This window comes from Stegodyphus dumicola, chromosome 2 (genome assembly GCF_044657685.1).
Source record: "Stegodyphus dumicola isolate Sdum_Otavi_A_Nest chromosome 2, ASM4465768v1".
NCBI classification, from domain to species: Eukaryota; Metazoa; Arthropoda; class Arachnida; order Araneae; family Eresidae; genus Stegodyphus; species Stegodyphus dumicola.
Genome location: NC_140769.1, coordinates 10,310,849 through 10,337,194, shown reverse-complemented (window position 1 = coordinate 10,337,194; position 26,346 = coordinate 10,310,849). Strand labels below are relative to the sequence as shown.

At 31.2% G+C, this 26,346-nt stretch overlaps 1 protein-coding gene across 1 annotated transcript in view; it reads left to right on the top strand.

Moving 5' to 3' along the window:
* The first annotated feature begins 4,903 nt into the window (after nucleotides 1-4,903).
* The window catches only part of LOC118189457 (uncharacterized), a 67,476-nt gene continuing 46,033 nt past the window's right edge, over nucleotides 4,904-26,346 (top strand). Inside the window, exons 1-3 of the mRNA XM_035360057.2 lie at nucleotides 4,904-5,020; nucleotides 10,857-10,908; nucleotides 16,606-16,725. Coding sequence (XP_035215948.2) covers nucleotides 10,877-10,908; nucleotides 16,606-16,725 — 152 coding nt within the window. The 5' untranslated portion in view covers nucleotides 4,904-5,020; nucleotides 10,857-10,876. The remainder of the gene's footprint in view (nucleotides 5,021-10,856; nucleotides 10,909-16,605; nucleotides 16,726-26,346) is intronic.

The following is a 26,346-nucleotide window of genomic DNA, read 5'->3' as shown; positions in this document are numbered from 1 at the left end:
AAAAAAAAAGCAATTATAAATGTAAAAAATAAGGATAATAAATGTTTCATGTTGTCTACTTTATCTGCAATTCATCCAGTAAACAGTCATCCAGTAAAACTTTTTCACAAAGTTTTAAAGTATAAAGAATATGAGAATGAATTAAATTTCGAAGGAATTGAATTTCCTGTTTCTTTAGATAAAATTTTAACATTTGAAAATTAGAACAATGTATCTGTTAATGTAAAAAGAACTTTTTGCATTAATATACAGTAAAAAATCTGATGTGTTCATGACTTCCTTGTACGGAATATTAAATTATGCGCATTTTTTTCTTATTGGATTGAATTAAATCTACTTCGCCGACAACGCATAAACCACAATAGAATAAATGCATTCTTTAAAATTCACTCTATTTGTTTACCATAGCGACACTGTGGCGCTAGGTTCACTGAACAGTATTATATTTCGTTCATATTATAACTCAGAATACACAAAATTTATATTATTTAAAGAATTATCTAATCGTTGCCACATGTTCTATTCAAATACTATAATAAATCTAGAACGATGTATAAAAGAAATTAAGCAAACAAAACAAAAAAAGAAACAGTTTTTCACAGACGATTGAATATTTCTCATTCAATTAATTCAGTTCTCACTTCGTGACAAGGCAAAAATACATAAAAACTCAAAATGTCTGTATTAAAAATTACGAAGTAAATCTTAAACACGTATTTCCTCGAAAAACTTCCAGAAAGGATTAAGCGTGATTTGATTCGCAATAATAAAAGAAGGCGTTATCTTTGTTATTGAGAAGCTTACTTTCTCTAGATTGGCAACAAATCTACTATTCTGCTGTTTCAAATGTAAAGAAGCAACGGCCGCCATCAAAAAAATTATTAGGCTTAGCGGCACTTAAACAACTTTAAAATTGTTGATAATTCTAAGCATATTGCATACAGATTTACTAAAGACGTAAAAACCTTAACCGGAAGATAAGAACAACATAATTCAATCCTTTCTAAAGCAAAAAATATACAATTTACAAACATATAAGAGTAAAGAAACTGAGATCACTGAGCCGGGTAACATAGTGGATATATATATATATATATTTATATACGTTTGGTGCGGCCGATTGCAACCAAAATACGAGGTGCCCATTTACATGTTATAGCACTCCTATGTACAAAATTTCAACGGTTTGAGGCTACTCGTTTTTGAGTTATGCGAGATACGTACGTACGTAAATTCGTACAGACGCCACGAAAAATTCTCTCCAGAATTCATTTTAAAGCAGTTTTATAGTTTTTTTGGAGGAAAAGAACATGAACAAGATTGTCAAACTCCTTGGTAAAATTAAAATGCCTAAAAAATGCGGATTTATAAAATTTAATATTTATAATGGATCACTGAGAGTTCCATTTGTAATTTATGCAGATTCTGAATATTTATTAAAAAATAAGCATCTTTCAATTAAATCCTATATTATTAATTAATAAGAATTTATAATTTGACAGAAGAAGAAATAGATAATGGATTGCATAAATCTATTTTAAAAGATAAATATAATCTTAGCAATGAAAATGTTAGAGTCAAAATTGAATAAAAATTCTTATACACTTCAATATCAAAAATAGAATCTAGGTTAATTCAGTTATCACATTGAATATAATAATGAGTATTTGAAATCTTCAGTTTGTTATGAAGGACTTGATGCAGTGAAAACGTCTGCGAAGTCTTTATGAAAAATACTACTGAAATTGAGAAATTTATTATGGGAAAAGAAGAAAAATATAAAGATATTAAATCTATGGTAGATTTTGAGGAAAATCGTTACAAAACAACTAATAAATATCACATGTGTGAAAAAGAATTTTTGCCAGAAGATAAAAATGTAATTGATCACTGTTACTTAATTGGAAAATACATAGGATCAGGGCAAGAAGGATGTGATTTGAACTGTAAAATTCCAAATTTTATACCTGCCATTATACGTAATTTATCTGGCTATGACGCACATTTTTTTATGATGCTTAATTCTAAATTAAGGATCATTTATAGAACTGAAGAAAAATGTATATGATTTACTAGAAAATGTGGAAAATATTTAAAATTAAGATTTATAGATTCCTTTAAATTTGTCTAGAAGTACATATGATTAAGAAAACCTTTTAAGAGAATTATCTGATAATTTTAAAGGAGCCTATGTGGAATATTTGAAATCTGTGTTTAAAGAAACTACAAAACATTTTCCTGACTAAAAGAAATACTAAAAGAAGGAAAATATAAAGATACTAAGCTACCACCTCAAAAAGAATTTTACAATAGATTGAATGAATTTGATATAAATGATGATAATCATGCACATTATAATCATTTGCTATAAATGATGATAATCATGCGCATTATAATCATATTATAATCATGCACAAAATGTATGAAAATATTTTTAAATTAAAAATTTAGGAGAATATTCAGAATTATATGTTGTAAGAAATGTTTTACTATTAGCAGCTACTTCTGAAAATTTTAGAGATGTTTGTTTAAAACATATAACTTAGATCTGGTTCGGTATTTTACAAATCCTGGTTTATCTTGGGATGCAATATTAGAAAAACTAATATTAAATTAGGTTTGATAAGTGATGTAATGTGGTTTCAATGATAAAAAAGGGAATAAGAATTAGAATATCAAATCCTGGTTTATCTTGGGATGTTCGGTATTTTACAAATCCTGGTTTATCTTGGGATGCAATATTAGAAAAAACTAATATTAAATTAGGTTTGATAAGTGATGTAATGTGGTTTCAATGATAAAAAAGGGAATAAGAATTAGAATATCAAAATATTCAATAATAAGTATATAACAGATTATGATAAAGAATCTATTTAATGTATTTAAATCATTATCTATATTATTATTATTTATCTATTTAATATATTTAGATGCTAATAATTTATATGGTGGGTTATGAGTCAATATTCACTTTAATTTTGACAGATAGATCCTTATATATGATAAAACATGAATAAAAATCCCAAAGGAAATATACGAAATGTTGATTTAGAATATTCAAAAGAATTACACGATTATCATTCAGATTTACTTTTAGCACCAAGAAAGAAAAATCCCGATGGTTCTAAACAAGAAGAATTATTCATAACTTTGATTAATAAAAAGGATTATATAAGACATTATAAAAGTTTAAAATAATAATTTACATATAGGATTAAAATTTAGAAAAATACGTAGAATTTTAGATTTCAAACAATCAAATTGGTTAAAAATATATAGAGAGATTTAAATATTGAAATGAGGGAAAAAAAATCTGTTAAAGATTTTGAGAAACAATTTTATAAATTAATTAATAATGCACCATATAGAAAACCTATTGAAATTGTTAGTAAAAGGATGGATATGAAATTATATGCGTGTTGTGATCAATTTTAAAAATTAATTGCTAAACAAATTTTAATGGTACAACAATATTTAGTGAGAATCTAGTAAGACCTTTCATTGCTTTATATATGGATACCGATAGTTTCATATATGATATTAAAATATGATTTTTATGAAGATATGAAAGGTATGATGGATCATTTTGATATATCTAACTATCCTAAAGGAAACAGACATAATATACCTTTAAAAATAAAAACGTATTAGATAACGTGAAAGATGACACAACGGTAAAATATTTGTAGAATTCGTAGAAAATAAAAAATGTATGCTAATAAAAATTGAAGATGAAATAATTAAAAATTCTAAAGGAATTCTTACATTTGGAAAATGGAAGTATTGGATATTATCCTAAAACTTTTAAAACTGAAAGATTTAAAGCTAGCGAGATATAATATGCATTTTATGTCATTTATTTAGTTTTATACTTTATTCCAAAAACTTATGATTTTTGTATATTTTTTCATAGCTAAGAAACATATATTTTTATGTCATTTTACTCCAAAAACTAAAGATTTGTTTTCGTTTTCTGTAATTTTTTAGAGTCTGTCATATCTAAAAAATATGTCAAAAACATACATATTTTGTTTAAAAAAAGCTTGCCATAAGATAAGGTCATTCAGATCTTTTGAAAAGTGTGATAGAAAGGTCATTTTGACTCTATCGAATATTTTTCACTTTCCTATTTCAAAGCCATGAGAAGATAAACTCGGAAATCTAGAAAAGCTTTCATTCACCGCATACCTGACGTAAAGAAATTTTGTTGAGCACAAATCTGAAATATTATTTGAAAAGTTATATAAACAGATATAGAATATAAAAAAAGGTCTACAGATCAAAATCAGCTGGAACTTAACTAAAAATTTAGAGTTGTTGTCCAGCTTAGGGTGAGATAAATAGCTATTTAAAAAATTATTAATTCCATTTCAAGCAGTAATGGCTTCCTGTTTATGAATGGCAACAGAGGCGTAGCTAGGGTTTTCAGCGCCCGAGGACAAGTGAAGATTTTGCGCTTCCCTTCTGTATGCCAAGAATGAAAAACATTTCATTCTAAAATTTTGTAATATCAATTTCGGATCCTATGGATGTTGCGCCTGGCGACATCCATAGCCCCCCCCCCTGCCCACACCACTGAATGGGAAAGGTCATGGAATGAAGTAAGAGTTACGTTATCACTGTGGTTCTTTTTAAAAAAACTCTTCTTTATTACTAAAATATAATTTAAAATGTTGGGTGTAATGTCTTTAAAATATTTTTTGGAATATTCCTTTTCCAATATAAATCAAATAAAAAAATTTTAACTAATTAAAGATAAATTAGCATAAATAAAAAATCTCTTCATGTTTTATGGTAGACAATCTGATTCGCTGTTTCCTAAACTGCCAACCCAATGGGCGTTACTTTTGATAAGTGAAACCGCGTCGAATCCTGATAATAAATTTTATTTGAGGCCTTCTACAGGTGCAATCAGTCAGTGGGGTTTTTGTAATCGACAAGCTAAATTTTGAGAGACTGGTCGTTTCCTTAAAGACAGATTTCTGCAGTTTTTTGTTACGAAAATTCACTTCTTCTCATAGTAAGTGTTTCACATTTTATATGTATAAGTTTCATACAATTTTGCATCTTTCTTAAAGAGGTTTTTTTTTTCCACTCCCAATGTCCTTTACGTCGCAGGAATGAAGCATGTTTCTGTAACGCATTACAGAAGCGCTTGTTGAGACAAATTTCAGTTACTGAAAATCATTTATTCAGATATAGTAATTAGACGTCAAATTTAATTTCTAAATACTTTTATATATTATCAAATCAAACTTCTTGGTTTTTTTTCAAATAAAAACTCTTAATGCATTTTGGAAGCCAATACAATAGTTTGTCTTCTTCAAAAGCAAATTTTGATTTTCGAGAGAGGGGAGATGAAGAGAAAGAAAGGTAGATGATGTTTTGTCTCTCAAAATGCATTTCCAGTTATAATCGAAATGTTTACGTTTCATAATTGCTAGAACTTATTTTATAATTCATGCTTGTGTTTTCATAAAAAAGTATCACATTTTATTTAGTTATTATTCTTACTGAACTTCTGAAGAAAATTTTTGCATATTGGTCATTTAAATGAATGTTTGATTTTCATTCGATTTTCTAAAGTAAATTTTATTTCGGTTATATATCGATATCATTCGTTCTGTTACGTATTAATGTAAAATTGTTTGTATATTTTATGTTCGCAAATCAACATATATTTAAATTTCTCTGCAGTAAAATATTACGGTATATTTTCGTTAAAAGCGAGACATTTTGGCAAATGTTTCGCCTCTTAACTTAAGGAGTCGAGAGACGTTTATTTAAGAATTGAAAATGAATTCACATATAATTCGATTACAAAAATAATATTGTTTTGCTCCTGAGGTTTGAAAGTTTGCCTATTTATGGATTCAAAGTCACTTACAAGCAATTCAATTACGAAAATTAATAACATTTTGCTTTAGTTTGGAGTCAGCTTATTTGTGATTATAAAATGACTTGCAAACTACTCGATTACAAGAATTTAAAATGTTTTGATTCCGAAATTTGGAAGTCGGCTTTCTTAGAAATTCAAAAGGACATGAAAATAATTCGGTTCCAAAATTAATAATGTTTTCTTCCTGAAGTTAAAAGTCGACTTATTTATGAATCCAAAATGATTTACAAATAATTACATTACAAAATTTTATAATGTTTTGCTGTCGATGTTGGAAGTCGGCTTATTTATAAGTTCGAAATCTTTTACAAATAATTCAGTTACAATAATTTATAATGCTTTCCTCCTGAAGTTAAAAATCCGCTTATTTATAAATTCAGAACGAATTGCAAGTAATTCGAGCCAGTGAAGAAACCTTTCGTTAGTGAAAAGCAGCGACCGAAATTGGTACCTGATCATGGCGAATGGGTTGCGGATCATGGAGGATGGGTACTTGATCATGGCGGATGGGTTGTGTTATTTGGAATGATGAAACGCTTTCTTCGACACCGAAAAGAGTTGCATTATATGACGTCATATAAAGAAAGATTTAAATCGTATTATACTACAGCAACCAAAAAACATCTTACTACAGTTACTGTAGAGGGAAAATATATGTGCTCCAGTATATTAACGTGCATGAAAGAAAAGTGCTTCCTTCGGGTATAAATATGTTTCAAAATAATTTTTTCAATTTTAGGATGATAATGCATCATGCCATTGATTATAAACTGTAAATAGATAATTTTTTCTTAATTAGTTCAAAACTGTAAAACAGTAGTCTGCCTTATCACTAGATCTTAGTCCATTTGAAAATATTTGGAATGTACTGAAGTTGAAAGTTACTGAAATCGAAACAAAAGCAGATTTAATTTAAAATGTGATTCCATGCTGGTAGTATCACTGATTTTTTTCTGTTTTGAATGTACGTATGTGTTTGTACTGGGTACAGTAACACGATGAAGATTCTTTGTGGCTTTTATAATGTTGTAATTTATGATTATACATTCTTAAGTAAATCTTTCCTCTTATAAAATCAAACTGACATATTTTTTTTATTTATTTTCTCGTCAGTATGTAAGGTTATAGTTTTACGGAAGCTTTAATCAATGTTTTTTAGACCATATTAGATTGACAAGAGAGTTATCGCTCTAGTTTGAAGCACAGTGATAAAGTCTTACGAAGATTAAAGTAACTTTTTTATTAGCTGTTTAATATTTAACATAAGATACCACTTGTGCTAAACGAAATATTAGTATGTATTTAAAATAACATAAATTGAAATTCAGACTTAAGTTACGTAGTCAAAGACTACACAAAAGAAAGTAATTTACGGTGCTCGTTTACAGTTGGCTAAAGTCGGAGTAAACTTTGGCAGAGCTGCCAATAGGAAAAAACTGCGAGCCAGATTGCCAAAAAAGAACTTATAGTAAAATTCCAGACCATACTAATTGATTGATTTGCATAAAATCCTACAAGCATTTTTATACAACCCTTCCAATTTTCACATCAGTATTTTCTCATATACCCCAATATTTCATCGCCACTTGAAATGTTATTCAGTGATTAAATATTTCTCAGTACAAGTAATGTATGCTATTGCGTCATGATGAATAGTAGCTGTTCAACAAAACAGTGATTCATGGCAGTAAATAAGCACAACGAACGAATTCTCTGCATGCGAGGTATCCCAACACTTTGATAACGGCGATTTTCAAGTCCATTAATGACAAGCGTAGAAAACTTCATACGTGGAAAATAATCTTCAGTCTGAAGAAAATCAAAAATGTCGATATGTAATTTATATCAGGTAATAATATTTCCTCCGCTGAAGGTGTTACACTCCTTCCACTCAATGGGGTATGATCAGTCTACCACTTCTTCAACTTATCTATAATTGTCGTATGCTGCTGCCATCTATTGACTTTATTGAGAGATTAAGATGCATTGTTTTGAACCCGATAAGTCTCTTTGCTCACTAAACGAAATATCAAGCTTCAGTCTGAAGAAAAATTACATGGAAAGGACATGAAAAGAAAAAAAAATGACTATATTTAGGACAGGAAAATGAGCCACTTGCATGGCACAAAAGGAAAAAAGCTTCCAAAATATGAATTTCAAAACACTTCTTGCAATCTCATACTCCCCCCCCCCGAAAAAAAAAAAAGGAAAGATGACAATAAGTGTTTTATGATATAAATATGCGAGTTTATCATTATTCTTAAATGACGTAATTAACATATATGTGATAAATAGGCATATTCAGAGATCCTTAATTTCGCCAAAATGGGCAGAAGGTCTTTAATTTTAATCATCTGACATTTCTGTCTGTTTTTACGACTGCCATTTTGAGTGCGAATTAGCATTTTGGAGGAATATTTTTGGCGATTCACTGACAAATATGGTTATCTTTTGAATGGGTGGTTATAATCTGTTCCTATTTCTAATATAAATGGTGGGATACTCGAATTTCTAAACAAGAAGTGAAACACAAGCATTTCGAAATTATTTCATTTTTTCTAATGAATAGCTCTTAAACAACAAACTCTCTTTTTTTCTCTCTTTCTCAACAAACAGCGAACTCTCTTTTTCGCTTTTGGGTATGTGAATTCTTTTATTATTCGTTTTTAAATCATGCGACTTATCAACATTTTCGCGATTTAAGATCAGTTTCTATAGAAAATTTTTAATTCAAAGATCTGGGAATTTTTCGACGATGTTTTTAAAACAATGTAACATTGATAAATTTCATTATAATAATAGTAATATATTGGAATTATATTCAAAAAATAACATTAAAATAAAACATTTTTCTTTTCGCTGTGTCATACTATAAAGTTCCATTTTGGCGACTTTTGCGGCCAAATATTTTGAATCTGAAAAATAAATAAGGTATAATGCTATAAAGCACAACTCACAAAACAGTTCTTTTTAATTTTTTCATGCTTAGAGTTTTTTCGCATCTAATTGTCTCAGAATACGCATCAGTTTTCTCTATAAAATAAATTTTAGACCCCCCCCTTTTTTTTCGAAACATTTCTAGCTTTCTGCTGTTAGAGAATTGGTACGGGGAATTTGGAAAATTTTTCGCAGTTGCTTTTTCGCACTGACAAAAATTTACATCAGTTGGTGCCTTTCGCAAAGCTTTAAACATGGAAAACATGTTTTTTTTTTTTTTTTTTTTTTTTTTTACTGGCCTCTAAGAGTAAGCATAATTCCGATAAGGGTCCGGTTCGAATCCCAGAGAAGGCATGCATGTTTGTAAATGTATATTGTCTGTGGGGCACGAGGCACACAAAATATAAAGCGCTCTCGAATGGTTTGGTGGTAGGAAAAGAGAGATGGAGACAATTAGACTCGTATCTCGGGGGAGGGGGGTGTTCTCCTTCAAAACTGGAGGGGAACAAAGCAAAGTCGCACCCATATAGTACTCAAGGTTCAGGCCAACGGCACACACTCAATCTTGCGTTCCTTGCGACAGTAAAATTCGTGGGCTTATTCTGATTAGGTCAGACAAGTGACATTATCAACAACAAAAAGATTTTTTTTTTTTCTTCTTAGCATATGCCTTTTCTTTAGAACCTCAAATACGAAAAAATAGCTTAAAACTTTTGTTTTTTTATCCTTAAATTTTTGACTCTTTTCTCAAAATACACGACATTCTTTAAGGTATATAAATTTACTTATCATTTCAAAGACTCCAAAAAAGTTTCCAGTTGTGGGTTTTCTTAAATTGTGACACAATTCTACGCAGATTTTGTTATATAAGTTCTCAATATTGCTAACTCCCCGTGGTTTGTTCGCAATAATCGAATCTGCGAGGGCTTAAAATTGTCCAACTCAAGCCTCACTATTAATATTGCTAAAACAATTCATCAACACCAGCTTACTATTAATAACCCAGCAATTAAAATCTGTAATGATGACTTTAATGATCTTGCAAATATAAACAGACCACGTGCTGTGCTCAGTGTATATAATACGTAAGCCTTGTTAGTGTATGTTGCATCGTATCTTATTGTACCTGCATATTTATTTATTTATTTTTGAATTTATTTCTATGAATTTACGGTAGCACTGATAGACCTTGCACTTGGCTAATTTGCCCTTATAGTTTATAGTCACGAGCTCGAGTCTCTTCAGAGTCTAATTTTTTTCCTGGCCATATCGTATATGTCACTGTTTTAAATATTTACTTATTACTTTGTAACCGAGTAAAATTATTTTTAAAAAAATCTAAAAGGTTTCAGATTTTGAATTAGATCCAAAGGGGCGTTTTTTTAACGTTTTGTGTGTTACCTTTATTTATTAAATATCATGTTCTACGTACTCAAACTATAAAATTCAGTTCAATTATTCTGCGTATGGTTTTTGTATGGAAGATTAAAAAAAATATAGAAGAAATAATTTGGAGTACAGCCAGCAAAATTATGCCTAATATTTTTTCCAAATAAAATTTTTTATATCATTAAAAAAATAGAGAAAATTACTTGAAAAAAAGTGGATTTTAATAATACATAATAAATGAAAATTCTGTGTCTCCTTGTGATATGCTGCTATCTACTGTTTAAAAAGAAAAATTCAAAGTATATTATAAAGCCATTTTTATCTATTTACAGTTGAATTTAAAGGTTTCAGAAGCGATTCAATTTGGCTGTTTCATGTATTGGAACACTGAGCCACAAAGGGTTTAAATTATGAGTAGAATATTGTTTATGAGTATTAAAATGTTCATGAATTTGGCTGTAACTTCTAAAAAAGAACCAGTCTTAGAGGGTAGAAAATAGTTATTCATTCCCATGATATAAAATTTAATATAAGAAAGCTTATTTTATCTTTGCAAAAAATGATACTTTGCATATTATTATGAAACTGCTCAATATTGAATTATTTTTGTAACACACAGATTTCCTTTTAGGGGAAATTACATTCCTGTGTATGGAAAAAAAAATGCCTACAAACTTTCTTAGGTAAGTTTGTAAGAAATAATTTTTATACACTTTATTTAAATAAGCCGGATTTACAGTTGTGCAATATGATAACCGTTCACTCGGAGACCATTTTTTCCTGTATTTTCATAGCCTAAAATATATACCGTTATTTCCTGGAGTAGTTAGCTCTCCTTTTTAACTAATTTTATCTTCGAAAAATTAAGATGGGGAAAGTATGGGAGTAATTTAATTTCCGAAGAGCGCAATCCTCGAGAATGCATGGATGTTTGTAAGCATGCAATATCTGTGCGGCAAGGAGCACATTAAATATACTGTCCTCTCCAAGAGGTTGGTCGTAGAGCGAAAAGAAGTGGGAGACCATCGGCTCGCTTCTCTGGTAGTTCTCTCAAATTTCAAATTGAAGCGAAAGTTTAGCTACGTACAGGAACACCTTGCAATATATTGTTCTTTAACAAATATTTATTTATTGAAGTAGCAACGCCATATTTGTATTATGTAACCGTTACTCAGCAACGTAAGAAATTGTTTAAAATTAGAATTCTGAAGTTTTACCAGCTAATAGATGTATTAAAAATTTATAACTAAAAGACTGTATTCAAATTATCTATCTCCGTAAACTAAAAATAAAATTTATGTTTTAGTAAGAAAATCTTCTGTTATTTTGCTAAATACTGCAAAATACATTACAGTTTTATAAATTTGAAAATTCCACTGAGATACTGGAATTTTGAGTTGCTGAAATTTTGAGAACAGATTTTCTAGTACCAATTGCCGAGTTTGTTTATTTCAAGGTAAAACGGATGTCAGAAGTCTAACGTTAAAGCCAGATTTTGAAGCGGATCATTCAACGGTTATCTTCTATGTTTCTATAACTTGCGTCCAAGCAAAGAATTGTCAGAACAGGATATTGCTGATCTCCGAAGATAAGATTCACTTTTGGTTTCATAAAAAAATGTTTATTGAATTTAAGTATTTCATTTCAGAATTATATTATAGTGTACGTTTTTGTGATACTAAAAATTTTAGGCGTAAATTATAATTGATATTTGTGGTAAAAAAGTATTTAAATTATTATTTAGCCTTACTGTTATTTGTATTGAATTTTTATGTTGATAATTGATATGTGTAAGCCATCCCAGCATTTATATATATAGATATATATAAAGAGAGAGAACTGCTAGCTGAATTTTTGAATTTGTTGCCAAGCAGGCGCGTGAAAAATAAGTAGTAATGCAAGACTGACGTAGTGTGATTTATTATACTGCAGAATTGGCAAAAGTCTTTTCTTAATTCTCGCCATCCAGGCGTGCGGTATATAGTAACGTCATCCCGACGCATTAAAGATTGTATATTGTAAAAAATGTATTGCCAAACTTTCAAAAATTGTTTTTGTTATCGTCAACCAGTCGTGGAGATAGATAGTAAAATCGTCAAACTGACGTAGGTAAAATTCCACTGTACTGCCTAACTGGCAAAGGTGTTTATATAGTTATCGCCAACGAGGCTTGTGAATAGTGAGTTAAAACGACAACCCGGCGTAGTATTATTTTATTTTGTGCCAACCTGGCAGAGTTGTTTAAATAACTCTCTCCAATTGGTTAGTGTTAGTTTTCTTCTTGACAATTTAAGTTTTGCCAAAATTTTATATATATATTTAATACAAGTACGATTTATAAGATTTAATTTTAAGAGAAAGCCTATTAAAAGTAACTTATTCAACATGTCATTCTTAGCTAGGAGTAAAAAACAGGATTTAAAAGTACTAGCAGAAGAGTTAGGTTTAACAGTGAAACCTGAATTTAAGATTTTTCAGTTGCATAAATTGATTACTGAAAGTCCCGGTTATGATGAGGAATTTACTCGAGAACTACTGGCTGCAATTAGAGAAGAAAGAGAAAGAAAAGAAGAACGCGAAAGAGTAGAAAGAGAAAAGGAATGCGAAAGAGAAGAAAGAGAAAAGGATCGCGAAAGAGAAGAAAGAGAGAAGGAACGCGAAAGAGAAGAAAGAGAAAAGGAATGCGAAAGAGAAGAAAGAGAGAAGGAACGCGAAAGAGAAGAAAGAGAAAAGGAATGCGAAAGAGAAGAAAGAGAAAAGGAATGCGAAAGAGAAGAAAGAGAAAAGGAATGCGAAAGAGAAGAAAGAGAAAAGGAACTCGAAAGAGAAGAAAGAGAAAAGGAACGCGAAAGAGAAGAAAGAGAAAAGGAACGCGAAAGAGCGTTTGAGTTATAGAAACCTCAGTTGAAAGCTATGGCTGCAAGAGCACAGCCGGTAGAAACTACGCGGTTACATGAGCAGCCTTAAAAAATCAGAATTCACGATGTCATGCCTCTTTAAAGAAGATGAAATAAGTTTATTTCTGATGTTATTGGAGCGTCAGGCTAAAATTATGAATATAGCTGTTGAAAATCAAGTGACTCAACTTATTTCATTGCTGCCTCCTGATATTGTTCAGCTTATTGCTAGAGAACCAGAAGAGGACGCGAAAAAGTATTAATATGTAAAAACTTTACTGTTACAACGATTTAAATTGAGTGCAGAAAAATTTCGACAATTATTTAATAAACACCAAAAATCTACTAAAAGTATTTGGTATGATTTTTGCTATGAATTAAACAATTATTTAGAAGGATGGCTTAACGGATTAAAAATTAAAACTTTTGAACAGCTAAAAGATCTTATGCTGGTTGATCAAATTAAAAAATGTACTTCTGATTTCACCATTTTATGGATGAATAGACTACCATCATTTCACCTACTGAGATGGTGAAGAAAATTGAAGATTTTGAAGATGTGAGAAAAACAAGAAAACCGAAATTTTCTGCGATTCAAACTGAGAGAATCAATAAAGGATCATTTAAAACTCGTTACGAAAATTTTGTTAAAAAAATAGAGCATCCGCCTCATTTTAAGCATTCTGATAGATGGGATGATTCAAAATACCAGAAAAATCATCGACAAAATCAGTTTCAAAACAAAAACCAAGAAAATGTATAGGACAAAAGATATCGACCACGTTGTTTGGAGTGTGGGTCATACGAACATTTTAAGCCTCAGTGCCCTCGCTTAAAACCAAATGAAAAGGTAAATTGCGTATCTTCGAATGATGATTTGTTAGAGACATATACAATTAACGGTTTAGTTAATGGGTATGAAATGCTTATTCTTCGAGACACTTTAGCCACTGTTGATGTTATTTCTCGAAAATACATAGATAACGCAAAAATGGCTGGAGAACATGTCTGGGTACAATATCTTTTAAATGACCATTTAGTATGTCTACCGTTAGCTGAATTTGAAATTAATTGTGAAGTTGGTCATATAAAGTCAAAGGCAGCTGTCGTTACAAATGATCCTGGCAGACATGTATTGGGTAACAAAACTGCCCAATTGTTCAAAGATAAATCATTCTTAAATTTAGAAAAAATAAATGCGGTTTTGACATGATCTCAAGGAAAAAGATCTCACGAAGAAGATCGAAGTAGAGAAACCGAAATGGAGTGACGCTTAACTGAGACTGACGAAGATATTTTACAGCAAGCTGATGAGGAAGACAAGGAAATTAAGAAAGTTATTAGCATTATTAATTCTAAGGAAATAATTAAATCTCAGCATCAAAGCAGAGATCTAGCCTCATTGCTTAGCGAAGCTAAAAATGAAAATTCCAGCAAGGAAAATGATTTTAAAGTAAAGGAGAACGGGTTGTTGGGGAAAAGAAATTAGATAAAAATGGAAATGAAAGGGAATTAATTGTTATTCCTCAAAAATATAGGGTTCAAATGCAGAACTATACATCTTTGATACAGAACCAAACAAATAATAGTGCTAAAACTCAGCGTAATTTGGTCAATACTCACCCTCCTAATAGTCAAGCTTTTGTCAATGCTTCATAGAAATCTGACCTACAGTCTAAGAGTCCAACTCCTGGTGAGAAAACTGAAGTTATTGATATGGAAGTTGACTCACCTTATTCCTTTGGTGATTCATCTTCTATGCATAGTGTAAGATCAAAGAACTTCTGATAAAAGAACTCATGAAGGTGCTTCTAAAGTTAAGAAATTAAAAATATCAGAATCTAAGCACGCGTCAGAAAAATTAGCAAAGAAGCACAAACATGATAAAGGATACTCAAAGTTGCCACATTCAATGAGAATGCAAGTAACAGATAAGAACAAAAGTTCATCTGGCAAGAAGCAAAAACTATCTGACAGGAAAGAACTGACAAAATTAAACAATTCTCAGTTAAAAATCCTAGATGAATTCTCAAGTTCTGGAGTTGAGATACAAGTCAAGGAGGAGTTTTTTAAACAGACAATAGCGAAATGTTGAAACTACCGCAAAACTGCCGCAAAAGCCTCTGTTACATTCACCTGATTTCAATAAGGAGTTTATTTTGCAAACTGATGTTTCAGACTCTGGTATGGATGTCATTTTAGCTCAGAAAGATGAAAGAGGCAATGAACATCCAGTATTATACCTCAGTAAGAAGTTTACGGACACTGGAAAAACTTACTCTAGGACAGAAAAGGAATGCGCCGCCATAATTTTTGCTGTAAAGAAACTGCAATATTATTTAGACAGGCATACTAAATTCCTCATCATGACCGATCATAATCCTCTGGTTTGGCTCAAAAATAATGCGAGTCTAAATGTACGACTTATGAGATCGACACTAGAATTACATCCCTACAAATACACTGTCTTTCATCGAAGTGGTAAACACCATAAAAATATAGACGCATTAAGTTATACTCCCTGGCCTGATTAACTAGTTTGTTTCTCTATATAGATAACAAAATATTTTGTTCTTTCCTCTCTTCCTCGGTGTATGTTATTATGTTATTTGTTGTATTTTAATTCTGTATTGTGTTGATATTGTTGTTTTGAAAAAAAAAAAAAAAAAACAATGTAACTTTAATTTATGAAAATGTAAATTAAAGTTTATCTGAAGGTTGTAATATCTTGTTATTTAACAAATAACTATATATATTATTGAAGTGGCAACGTCATATTTGTATTATGTAAACGTTGCTCAACAACGTAAGAAATTGTTTAAAATTAGAATTCTGAAGTTTTACCAGCTAGTAGATGTATGAAAAATTTACAACTAAAAGACTGTATTCACATTATCTATCTCCATAAACTAAAAATAAAATTTATGTTTTACTAAGAAGATCTTCTGTTATTTTGTTAAATACTGCAAAATACATTACAACCTGAATCACCTATGGTACTATAGAAGTGCTGGCTTAGCTTTTACCTATACCTATAGGCCGTTGTAAACACTATTATGAGTTTCGAAGCAAATTACGCCTTCATAGTGATTCGAACCATGGATCTTCCAGTTGCTAGCTGGATGTACTAATACAGCTCGAGACCTCACACAGGAAACAGGATAATTTCTTACATTCTACTCCGCATAAATGGCAAATGACGAGAGGCACGAGATCCAATCGACCCTATCCAAATGATGATGATTTATCATTTAGAATATTTTTATTTTCGCTTCGCTCTGTGAAATCTATTAAAACTTTCGGAGGACAGAAACATTAAAGTTAAATATTTTCCTCACCGAGATTGAAAGCACGAATCTTACCACGGGCTAAATGGGTGCGATATTCATTACGCAAATTATCAGTTAGACGCTATTTTAATTGTAGATGACTTTCAATATTTAATTCAGCCTTTTAGTCCTGTCAACAACTAATATCTTGTAGGTTTACACCAATCGGACTGACGCACTTAATGCCTGATCCTGTTACTGGCAGCACCACAGTTTCTTCTGAAAGTTCCTTTGAAAATGTGAATGAGTCTTCGAGCTGCCAACCTCCTAGGAGGTAGGTTCTGTTAGATAATTTCTTATCTATCACTGTATCACTGTTCTCTATCATAGTTCTCTGAGTTAAAACGTAATACAAAATGGAATCTTTATTTGGACAATTTACAGTTTTAGACACTAAACATCCAAATGAGATTTGTAATAAGCTCTAATCAACCAAATGGCATAATGCATCCAATGAGTAATAAGCTGTAATAGTATCGAAATGAGATTAACGTTTCTTCTATTTTGGATATGCGTATGCTTGAGAATATTTTATATTAATTATAAATCAATTTAAATGATTGTCTTTTCGCTCAGCTGGTTGTATTTGCGCTTACTAGAATACTGTTATTTGTTATATTAATATCGATCTGTGTTTGGCAGAATACGAAAATCACGTTAAAGGAACTTATAATTAAGAAAATTAATTGATATAATGAGAATAAATTTGCAATATTATAGTTTCGAAATGTTATGTAAAACTTTCCTCTTTAGGTGAGGATGTAGGGTTTTTCTTAATTTGCATAACAAATTTATTTTAAGTTTTCCTGTTCGCAACTTCTCAAACTTCCCTTCACATTCTCTCGCCAGGATGTAAATTTTAAAATTAAGTAAAGTGCTATTTAAACGTGTGATTATCTCAATTTATTCAGAGCGTGTTTCACTAGCCTAGCGCACGTTTCTTTGTTATTTCGCGGTCACTCGAGTAAGCCTTTTGGCCTTATCAGTTTAGTATCACGCCGGTTAGATTTCAGCGACTCCATCTCTTAGGAGTAATTTTGAAGTGCGTTCTTGCACTCGTTTATTCTGTACATTTTGATTTGTATTCTAGTCTACCTTTAGTTATCGCCGCAAGTGAACGGTGTTTTTGTAACGCACGAGGTCCGTGCTGTCTGTTATTTTAGTTTGAGTTAATAAAGGGTTATTTTGCACCCTTCTTCTGTGCTGGTATTTATTTCACGCCTGTGAGAGAATTCGCCAGGTTCATTGTAGGATCTAAATTAGTGTATGTTGAAAAGTAGAGATAGATCTTACAAGGCGTGACGATGATGACATATTATGTGTGCTTATGCTTGAATAACAGACCAAAAATTCAAGAAGGTTCTAGTTAAATGACAGGTTCTAGTTAAATTCTTTGGTGCCATCGAGACCGAAGCGTCAAAGACAAGCACCAAAGAAATGAATTCTTGAAGCCCGGACGATAATGAGGGGTGGGAATTGGAATCATCAGCTTTAATCGAAGTATCTTTATTTTCCGAGTGCCTCTAAGAAAATTTGATTTTTTAGCCAAAAATAATGGGGAATGAAGAATCTGCGAGTTTCTTTCTTGTTTTATTTTTTCCTCCAAGCCTCATGTTCCTTAAAGGCCCACCAGTGGCCAAGCGGTAACGTCGCTGAACACTGGTAGTTCGGTCCGAGGCTCGAATCCCGCGAACGGACTGGCTGCATGGGCGTTTTCGTGGTTTTCCCCATGTGTAACGTATATACGAGCCAGTTTCCCTTAAAAAGTCCTCCACGAAGGCATCCCTCCTTTAAGGTAGATAGCCCTCGAGTGCTTTGCCGTAATCTAATAAACCAAACCAAAACCATGTTCCTTAAAGTGAAATTTCGGCACTGTTGTTATTGAACAAAATATGTTAAGCAGCACGAAAAATCCTCCTTATATTTATTTTATTTTCCTTTCCTCCTTATATTTATTTATTTTCCATTCCATTGCCTATCACTGCTGGTCAGAAAATCATATTTACCTTTTCTCTGCATCCAAAATTATTTAAAAGAATAGCTTCCGATGGCGAATTGTATTTCCTTGAAAGCATTTCGCATCCATAAAATTCTTTCTATTCTGATTAATGATGTCAGTTCTAATCTGCCGTCAGCTAGCTTTCCAAAAAATATATTTCTTTATTTCTTTTCTTTCACTTCTCGTTTTCCAGATGGCACCAGCCGCTTCGTTTTTTTTTTTTTTTTTTTTTTTTTCATTCATTCGAAATTTTCCCCAAGTTTCTTTATCGTTATTTTCCCTTCTGCAGATGAAACGGAAGGTTCTATTTACTTTCCAATCTATGATCTTGCAGATTTACTCATGTTATGCTGATTCGTGTTGCTAAATATTAATTTCTTCAGCATTTGCTCTTTGACGTATTCTATTGGTTATAACGAAAGCTATTGGTTATAACGAAAGCTATCACTTTTAATAGTATATCAAATGCATGTTTTTTTTTTTTTTTTTTAAGTAAGTATTAGTCTTAAAGTAAGTCTATGGACGTATAATCCCGCCTTAACGTATAATCCTATGGATTATATTTCGCTTAAAACTGAAATGAATTTATTTATTTAAAAAAACTGAAAAAAAGGCCTGGAAAGGTAAAAATACCACAGGGTTTCTTTATGCGAATAATATAAATATAGTTAAGAATCATTAGGAAGTTTACTTGAAAAGAGAAAGCAAACTTCAGATTGCTGTTTTCATAACCTTTTAACAGCTAAAGGGAAAGTTCATTCTATTTTATTGCGACTGATCAAAGATATTTCTTTAACCTCTTCGAAAAGGTATAATAATAAACAAAGTTTATTTCTGTATTTAGATATAATTAAAAGTAGTCATCTGTATTAAAAAACCCATAAATTCTTTTTGCAAAATGATACATTAATTTGCAACGCACGTTTTCTATTTGGAGTTCAAATTTTCGAATCCAGCGGCTCAAAAGCCTATAGATTTACCCATAAGTCCCCGCAGTCTTTAAAGAATAAATTAAACATATTTTAGGAACTGCTAAGGGCTTCCTATCTAAACATTTTTTTGCCGACACGAATTTGATTACTTATTGAATATATTAATTTCAAGTTTAAAAATAGAAAGTGGCTTTAACGAGAATTATTATTATTATTTGAACCTAACATGTTATTTTTATATTCTTTTTCTCCTATACCTTCTGTTTCTTCTATCAATCATTACAAGTATTCAAATTGCGTTTAGTTTAAATAGCAAGCGAATTAGTAGTTCAAAAGAGTGCTATCTCAGCCACCTGAGTTAACAACTATGTTTTTGCTTTTTAGCCTAAGACGTCCACCTGTTCTATCAGAGTACATGGTAAGTGAACTTTACAGGTACTAGTTGTTGGAATCCACATTAGCCAGAACCGGGTTATTGATTTATTGAAAATTAGCTTTTATAAAGGAACTTATTTAAATATTTGAGCTTCAGAAATCTCGCAAGTAAACGGTGACTAATATTTGTTATATTTTAATTGTAGAATAGGACGTAGTTTTTATTAAATCTTTTACCTGAGTTTCACCTCTTCTCTGTGTTATTGAAATTAAACTTCTATTTAATATGTTAATAATAAAAATTTATCTCCGACAGAGAAGACTAACTAAATGTGATGAAATTAATTAATTTAAATCTTACGCCCAAATTAACAATATTCTTCGCATATTTTGAGACAACATCTTATATCAAGTGTACCATTTCTTCGCATTTCAAAATCTACGGTAATCAAAATCATGTTATGACGCTGGATTTTAAGATACATACTACGTATTATGGTATTGGGTTAGACAGTATACAATAGATCTAGGATTGTACTGTACGTACTAGATTATGCGGTATATACTAGTTCTAGGCTCATATACAATATATAGTAGATTGTGTTGTGGTACTGAATAGAGTATACATAAAATTACATAATACCGACCTCCCAACCGGGATATTTGTTATCGACTCTGATTGCCGTATCCAAGGGCCCGAGTTTGAATCCCGCAGAAAGCATGGATGTTTGTAAATATATAGTGTTTTTGCGGCATGAGGCACTCTAAATATACTGCAAGCCGAAATCATCCCGAAAGATTGGTGGTAGAGGAAGAGGGGTGGGAGACTCTCGGACCCGTCCCCCTCCCCCCGGCGATGCTGTCCTTCAAAATTGAGGGCGGATCTGAGCGAAGTCATACTGTCACCTGTAGGGTGCCTAAGGCTCTTACCAACGACAGGCGCAATGTTGCCTCCTTACCACGATGAATTTCGTGGGCTTGCTCTGATGTCAGACAAGCGAGGTTACGACGCTGTTGTGACTTATATGTTACTTATATATTGTGACTTAAATTGGACTAGATTTTATTATAAATCATAATATATCAGATGAACATAATGAAACAGATATTATTGCAAGGATGGGTAAATGTGTAAATGATATTACCAACCTACTTTTATTTATTAATTATAATCCAATAAAAGCATTTTCAAACTTGATATCCTTTTGTATATATAAAAGAATAATAATATAAAACAACAAAATGTACCAAAAGATTATACTAACCTGTTTATATATTTATTTATATCACACTGTACATTTATTTATATCACACTGTACGTTTTTAGATGCATTTTTCCATCAATATGATATCAATTTTCATATAATATAAGAATAAAAATACAAAAATAAAATGTGTCAGAAAAATATTGTCAACTCTTTTATCAAGTTTATAATTTAATAACTTCACATTATTCTGATATCTGTTTGTATATATAAGAATAATCATATAACAATAAAACATATCAAAATGTATTACCAACACAATTTCATTCATTATCTCAAAGTTACTGAGTTATTATGCCATTAATGTGAAATTCGCGCAGATATAATTACTCATACAGCAGTCAATCTAAATTGCATGTGGGCCGAATGCAAGACCCGAAACGAATTTCGTGGGCCAGAGTATTTTTATCAAAATGAAATAGTTTATCAGCAAAATAAAAGTATTTTAACTAAATTTTAAATTTCGTTCGTTAAATATTAGTCAAAGCATTCATAAATAATATAATATTAACGCAAACGGAAAAAATTGAAATTTATATTTATTTCTATCTGAAATCTTCAGTTTGGTGCCTGCGACACATTTTTGTTGATTACACTTTGTAATTCAAACATACTGATAGCTAAATGGATTGATATTTCTGACTGGCATTTATTTCATAAATTTTAATTTGTTTACTTAATCATTAAACAACTTGCTTTAATTTAAGCTAAAAATAACCCAATCATGAAACATTTCAAGCTTTACAAAGTGGGATAAAAGACCCTAGTCTTTCCTCTACCTTTTTTTATTCAATTTTTCTTCGACACGTTAATTAAAATGCATATCTTTATACGTAAATAATTATAAATTTTGTATGTAAATATAAAGTTTGTTTCTATGATGTTCGTGCACTGGACAAAAATTACTGGAAATTATCTTCATCACCGATTGTAGATGTTAATCGGTTAATCGATCTCTTACTAATTTTCAACTGTGAAAAAAAATCTGTTCGCATACAAATGTATTTAAAACAAAGCAATTATCCTTGATGCAAAAAATTCGTAACCGAGTGCACGTACTTTTTGACGAGTACGAATAGTAAGTTAATCAAATTTGTGTTTTCAAATCTTTGAACGATATTTGTATCACAATGTAAGTTAATTAGCTCAGTTTACAGATTGTTCTGGTGCGTTATTCACGTTCGATTTCAGTGGTAATGAAAACAACTCAAATCCGAACTTCAAATAAATAAAAACTATTAAACCTTTGCAACACCATATTTACCAATAATATGTAATTTATATGCATTCTCAAGCCTCACAAAATTGCGTCTGGGACCGCATGCGGCCCGCGAGCTGCAAGTTTGAAACTACTGCATTATATAACTACTCATATAAAAATAATAAAATAGTAATAAGTAGATCAAAAGATAATACCAACCTTTTTCATAAATCCTGTTAAATATAATCCAAGCTAAACTTTAATATCCGTTTATTATCCACAGAGTACACTTTATAATGATTTATAATGACATCAACATAATAATGGAATATGTCACAAAACATTAACTTCATTATTATTATTATACAGTTTTAATTTAATAAGTACGTCATGCACATTTCTGTATATTTTACTGGGAGGAAACCAGTCATTACGTTTAGAGAAAAAATAACATTGTGAAACTATATTCCGAAAACACTATTGATATCAGATAATATTTCTTCATGTTTAGCTATACGTGTGTAAACAAAACCTGAAAATGTATTGTGAGCAAAGGTTCAACGTCCATAGATAAAATTATTATGATAACTTAACAGTTTAAATTATCTTCTCCTTTTTGCAGGTGCAAAACTCTCGAAGTGAATTATCTTGATACCCAATAAAATCAGGCTATTGAAAATAATACGTAGTATGCTTTATACTGTTGCTGCAGCTTGTAAATTACTTTTCCGATAAATTTGATACCATTTTCATTTGAAGCATTTCAAAATACACCAAAATACAATAAACACACATGAATAAAATAACTATACCTATACTAATTTCCGATATCTTATGAGTTAACGAGGAACTTGTTAAGTACTGGCTTTCTCTAAGTTCAAAGTTTATACAGGGTAGGTCCATAAAGTAACCGGACAAATTAAAAGACCAAAACGATAAAATAAAAAAGTGAAAGCTAAACGTCTGTTTAAAAGGAGATTAAATGTGTGTTAACAGAGATGTACGCATGTTTGACATCTGAATTCTTGTTAAAGATAGTTTAAACTGGTTATTTTGTCCTTTGCATATCAAAATGCCGGTGTCATTTTCATTTACTGAGCAGCTATGGTACAAAACAAAATTGCTTCAAGGTGGAATAAAGTTATAAGATAAAATTTTATTACAAATTAATTAAGTCTGCTACCGAAACGGTAGAGATGATTCGAACAGTATGTGGTGAAACATATCGAGAACACGAGTGTATAAGTGGTACGAGGGCTTTAAATGCTGGGCACGAAAGCGTTGAAAGATGCACAAAAGACAGGGTGCTCTTCAGCTTCAAGTATTACACATAAGCTTTTTGTTAACGGTTAGTTCCAATGTCTATAAACAATGTTTCGATGACTTGAAGGAATTAGAAATTGAAAGCAAATTTATAAACTCTTCTAGCGATTATTTTGAAGGATATAAATTTATTTGAAAGTCGGTAATTTTTTCTTATTTGTAAGAAATCATCCGATTACTTTATGGACGCACTTTGTAAAAGCAAGAGTTTCAGTTTCATTGCTGAAATTCAGCCACGGTTAAAAGAACATGTCGGCAAGTTCTGACGTTTACATGGTTAAATTAACGTGACATATATCAATGCAGTAGTTATGTTTTTTCCATTTATGTCTAAGTGTGTCCATGCGAACAGTCGCAGCAACTGTCGTAATGTGTTAGTTTTTAAGACCTTCCAAACTAGTAAAAAGGGTGGGAACGAAAACATCATTGGTGTATCTCCACAAAAATAGTCCAAGTTGTTCAATCCAGACTCCTTGATGGCCAGCTTTCCAGAACCACGTTCTAGTCATTTGAAAGATCTCTCTAACGAAGAGCCAGAGTTTTCTCCTTACCTCCTTACCGTTTTCTAAAATGTCGCTGTACAGTAACAAAATTTTCTTTTGCATATTCGAGCACATGAAATGATTTTTGTGCCTGACTAGTAGCCATATTGCTCGACTGATACCAAGATCACTCACGTGATGTTGATATCACGAAACCATATGAAAGAAGGTGTAGTAAAATTAAAAAATATCCTCTCCAAGTCGACACTAAATGTTTTTGATAAAAAAAAATCCAACTCATTTCGATTCGTAATCATTTAATCTGCTATTTCTTCTACGCTAATCTTGTATTATATTTTATTACAGTATAAAATTCAAATAAATAATATTCTGATATATTTTTTCGCAATAATGAATTTCTTTTAAATACCGAATTATTTTGATCTACCAAAATGTACTTGACGCTAATTGGTGCATGAGACTTGTCCAGTTTTCTGCCGCATCGAGTAGTCCTTCATCAAAATGAAGGGAACCGTGAAAAGAGCTATTAATACCAAGAAAAGAAGAAAATTACTCTCACACTCAGCCACGATAAATCTGTAAGAGCTAAAGAGACTTAGGTTAAGGACTTAGGAGACTTGAAATTATGTGGAAAGGCATGGTAAAGAAATAGACCATCTCGGAGAAGGATGAATCCGAAAAGAATTCTATCAAAGACAGAAAGAATTCAAAGCAAATGTAAAAAATGTTTTTTCCCACAAAAGTAAAAGTCATAGCTATAAAAGTTAAGTCACCCTGGAAAAATTGATGTAATATGAATATTAGAAAACTACATAAAACAGGAAAGATCCGCTGGAGGAAGGATAAATCCCAAAGAAACTGAAGCGAAAAGAGAAAAACAAAGTTCCCCTTGGAAAAAAGGAAAAGTCCATAAAAGTTAAATAGGTCTACATCAGGGGTTCTGAATCACGCGAGAATTCACTTTGAGGGAGAATTTCATAGTTTCAGAGGGGGAATGCAGTCAACCTTTTATTTAGCTTTTCAGTATTTAGTTTTAGTTCCTGAGTATAAAAAAAGACTACTTTTATTCAAATTTTGGTATTTATCAACATTTTCTATATTTTTATATATTCTTTATTGTTTATTTAATAAAACACATTAAAATAGTCTAAATAAATATATATGTATTTTCCAAGCTTTGAAAGGAAGGGTGAATGAACTTCTAGCAGTGCAGGAAGAGGTGCATGAGCCAAAAAGGATTAAGAATAACCCCTGGTCTAGAGAAACTAAAATGCAATTGAGAAGCAGAAAATCGCGTCAAACAAGAAAGGCTAATATGGAGAAGTATAAAACCTAAAGACCCTCAAATGAAATGAAGAAAAAAAGGGATCAGGTCCCTTCCCTTGAAACTGCACTTGAATACTGCCCTTGAAAAGTAAATCTCAGATGAATTGAAATTATGTCATCGAAAAAGAAAGTAGTGACAAGTAAAAATTACCTTAGCGATTACACCTTGGATGGATATAATAACAAATTCAGCGAATTATGAATAATAAGCATCTGAAGAGTCATACATTCATGTAAACATCTGCCACACATTATAGAAGATCTTCCAAGACTCAAGACAAAGAGGTCCATTTGGATTACTGCTTAGCAGGGTTACCTTAGGTTGAGATCTGGGACTCCATGTTCAAAAGAATGCTCGGAATTTACCTAAACATCCGAACACTGTTTTCACTCCACTAAAGCAAAGAGAGCTAGTCCTATAGTTATCTAAAAAAAAACTTTTCTTAGCACCTGAGACGGTCTTAATCGGTGCCCGACTAATTATTCGTTTTGACCAGTTAAGTGTGTTGATATAAAATAGTTATGGTCACCTGCAAACCCCCGATAGCGTTGAAAAAAATTATTATTATTAATATTGATAAGGCACTTTTTGATGCATGTGTATTTTCACGAATTTTTCTGATAACGTACAATACGTAAATACATGTTACTATAACAAAGTATACATACAGATTTGCCATAGTATACACCTGAAAATCGATTTTGGTTAACATGTTGATTTTCAAGAGCCAAGAAGATAGGTGGAGGTTGGAACTGAAACTCTTCTAAACGTTTAGATATTCTGGATCTTGTCGTTATGCCATAATTATGTAAATTTGATTAAAAGTGCTTTGAGCATTTCGTTGTAGAGCATTAATTTTCGAAATGAAAAGATGACTATTTTCTTTGAAAAAGACAGATCCATTTATTTACATCCCTGGAAGTGCACGAAGTTTATCTTAAGTCAACTGCAGTGTAATATTGAAATTTAC